The sequence below is a fragment of the Bidens hawaiensis genome, unplaced genomic scaffold (genome assembly GCF_021521415.1).
Source record: "Bidens hawaiensis isolate Kalapana, Puna unplaced genomic scaffold, B.hawaiensis_p1.1 tig00035886_1, whole genome shotgun sequence".
NCBI lineage: Eukaryota > Viridiplantae > Streptophyta > Magnoliopsida > Asterales > Asteraceae > Bidens > Bidens hawaiensis.
The window spans coordinates 35,510-38,199 of record NW_027505387.1 but is presented as its reverse complement, the minus strand read 5'-3'; the positions used below and the strand labels follow the sequence as shown (position 1 = coordinate 38,199).

At 36.6% G+C, this 2,690-nt stretch overlaps 1 protein-coding gene across 1 annotated transcript; it reads right to left on the bottom strand.

The window, feature by feature from the left end:
• Window positions 1–325: 325 nt before the first annotated feature.
• On the bottom strand, window positions 326–1,507 carry LOC143612871 (17,18-epoxy-17-hydroxycur-19-ene N-malonyltransferase-like). The gene has a single exon (XM_077086745.1). The coding sequence runs from the start codon at window positions 1,311–1,313 to the stop codon at window positions 483–485; it is 831 nt and encodes a 276-aa protein (XP_076942860.1). The 5' UTR covers window positions 1,314–1,507; the 3' UTR covers window positions 326–482.
• Between the last annotated feature and the right edge of the window lie 1,183 nt (window positions 1,508–2,690).

Sequence of the window (2,690 nt, the reverse complement as noted above, 5' to 3'; positions counted from 1 at the left end):
ACAACGATTGAGTTTTACCACTGCCTAGGTTTGCCAAACAAGTAAACATTTTCTTAAATATTTTGTTTTCTTATATGTTACTGTTTTTTATATGTTAACTTGACGAATTATATTTTTTGGTTTTAACGCTCAAATTTTACCAATGGCGTCTAAATTGTAATAAACGCAGTAGGTACTGACCGAATTCGTGTCGTCTGATCGTCGTAATGTTCGGGTTTTACCAACGCCCCAGTTTAAACGATGGGGTTCTACTAGCTTCCTGTCGCGTTGCACCGGGTAAAAAAACTAGTTTTGAATAAATGAAGATCAAACATGCTTATTTTTTTGGTAATTTTCCTTCTACATTTTTACTTTTTTGATTATAAATGATTATTAAAACAAGTACAAACTGAATAAATTTTTATTTGAAAAGATCACACTTACATTTCATAAACTGCTAAATTTGTTCCTACTTTTATATATAGATGGGTAACATATGTAGTTTAATCATTAAGAAATTCAAGCGGGCTAGAGTTGATAGTCGCATATGATAGAAGCTCGTTATCAGTCTCGAATACCTCCATTTCATTGGAAGTCAATGTTACTGTGGCTTCAACACCACCGCGTTTTAGCGTATCATTCAAAGCCACTATCCTCGTGAAACCTGCATTCATGTCATAGAACCATATAGGTGTTCCCCATCCGAAATCAATCTTGTAAATTCCATTATTCAGTAGGCTTGTAACAGATAGACATCTATCTCCTTCCTCTGTAATATCCATCAGATCCTTTAACCTGTTTAACGTGCCATCGTATACATCATTACCCTTTTCACCTTTAATAGAGTCGATGTGATACGAGTTAATTTTGGCTATTGATTCTCTAATTTCACCCACCAACTTTGGCAGTTCTAGTTGGCTATCTAGAAAACAAATCCCAGTGGCAAGGTGAATAAGGTTTTCAATTGATTCATAGGGCAAAGGCGGTGAAGCCCTTGAACGCAAATTCACATATGACAACAAAGCATGAGGTGTTTGTGGGCGGAAAGGTTTTACGGCTAATGATGCTTTGGCAGCAGCCTTCCATATTAAAGCAGATGTGACCTCCATACGAGTCGGACGTCTTTTTGAAGTGTAGATAACCGCCTGGTCCTTAAGGGTAGCTATAGCCATAGTATCAAACACAAATCTTTTTGTACTAACTGATTTGGTAATCATAAACTTGGAAGGCCAAGAATAGTTAAGGTTATGATTATTGGGAAACACCTTAGAAGCCACAAAACTAGGGAAAACTTTTTGTGGTGAACCCCTTGTAGCCGCAGCCCACGCTTTCATAAAGAAGAAATATGTATTGCCATCAAAGAGCTTGTGTCACACTAGTTGAAAGGCCAATCCCACCACATTTGAAAACATTAACCTGACGAATGACATATATATGTAGATAGAAATTTTATATGCTCAAGCATGGTGATAAACCAATAACTAACTGACTTTTAATTAGACCAGCTAAACATAGGGAAATAAGACAGAAAAGGTACAACATAAAATAAGAACTTGGGCTATATTGAGCAGAGGCAAGGGGCCCATAAGCAGGAGCTTAAGGATCTCGTCATAACTTGGAACGAAATTCCTGCAATTAGGGCTCTCATTTTGTCACATAAGACTTACCCACATTTTAGTTATTTTCAATTCTTTCTTTTTTTTTTCTAAAACGTGCAATTCATTATTTTGTTAGTTTACTTGTGTCATTACTTTATCATTTTAACTGGTTGTAATTTCTAACACTTGTCACCATTTGCCAATTTCAAAAATCCTTAGGCTATGTGTGAAGTTAAGGATGAGAGAGCGCTAAGCTCCACCACCTCACTTGCTGGGGCGCGAAACACTGCCACGGAGGAACAAGAAAGGTGCAAATGTGAGGATGGTAGCGGGCGTGAAGGGATTTATTTGATTTTTTTTACCCCTTTTATAATTAACCAATCATTTGACCTACACCACAACATATATTTTTGTGTGAAATGTGAAAGTATCTAACAACTAACTAAATTAAATGTAAAACAACGAACCTGAACACCAATCATATAATTTCCAATTGAAGGTTCTCCGGTCCTTGGACTTTTGGGAACCAACTCTCTCACTTTTTCATCATCAGGTTGATGTAGGAATTCTTTGACGCTCTGGTTGACTCGAGCCTCGATGAAATTGACTCCCTTGTCGCTACACATGATGTGCAAGTCATCCTTAACTTCTCCAGCAAAAGGATAGAACTGAGTTAGAATCTCGGATAATGATTTCTTGAGATTCTGAGTAACAGTTGTAGTCCTAGTGTTACTGTCATTAGGAAAGAATAAGATCAAAGGAGTGTAGCAGTCGACAAAAAGTTGGTCAATTATAGATAGGTTGTAGGTTCTTAAATGATGTGGAGTTGGTGAAGCCGGTTTAATGATTTCTCTTGAAGTTATATCAAGATCCATCTTCTCCTTGTTTTCTTTGTTATTATTATCCTTCCCCCATCTGCATGTAGTATACAACAAAAACAAATTAGTTAATAGTTAGTCACAAGGGAAAACGCTATATAACTTGGGCTACGAGTAAAGTTAACCTGAAAACAAATTATTATAGTTAGCCACAAGGCGGAAAATCCCAAACATAAAATAATATATAGCTTGGGCTACGAGTAGAGTTACGACGAATATAAAGTAAGAATCGAAC

Excerpts from the sequence above, each read along its gene's own strand:
- LOC143612871 (XM_077086745.1), bottom strand. The coding sequence starts at position 1,313 with ATGAAAGCGTGGGCTGCGGCTACAAGGGGTTCACCACAAAAAGTTTTC.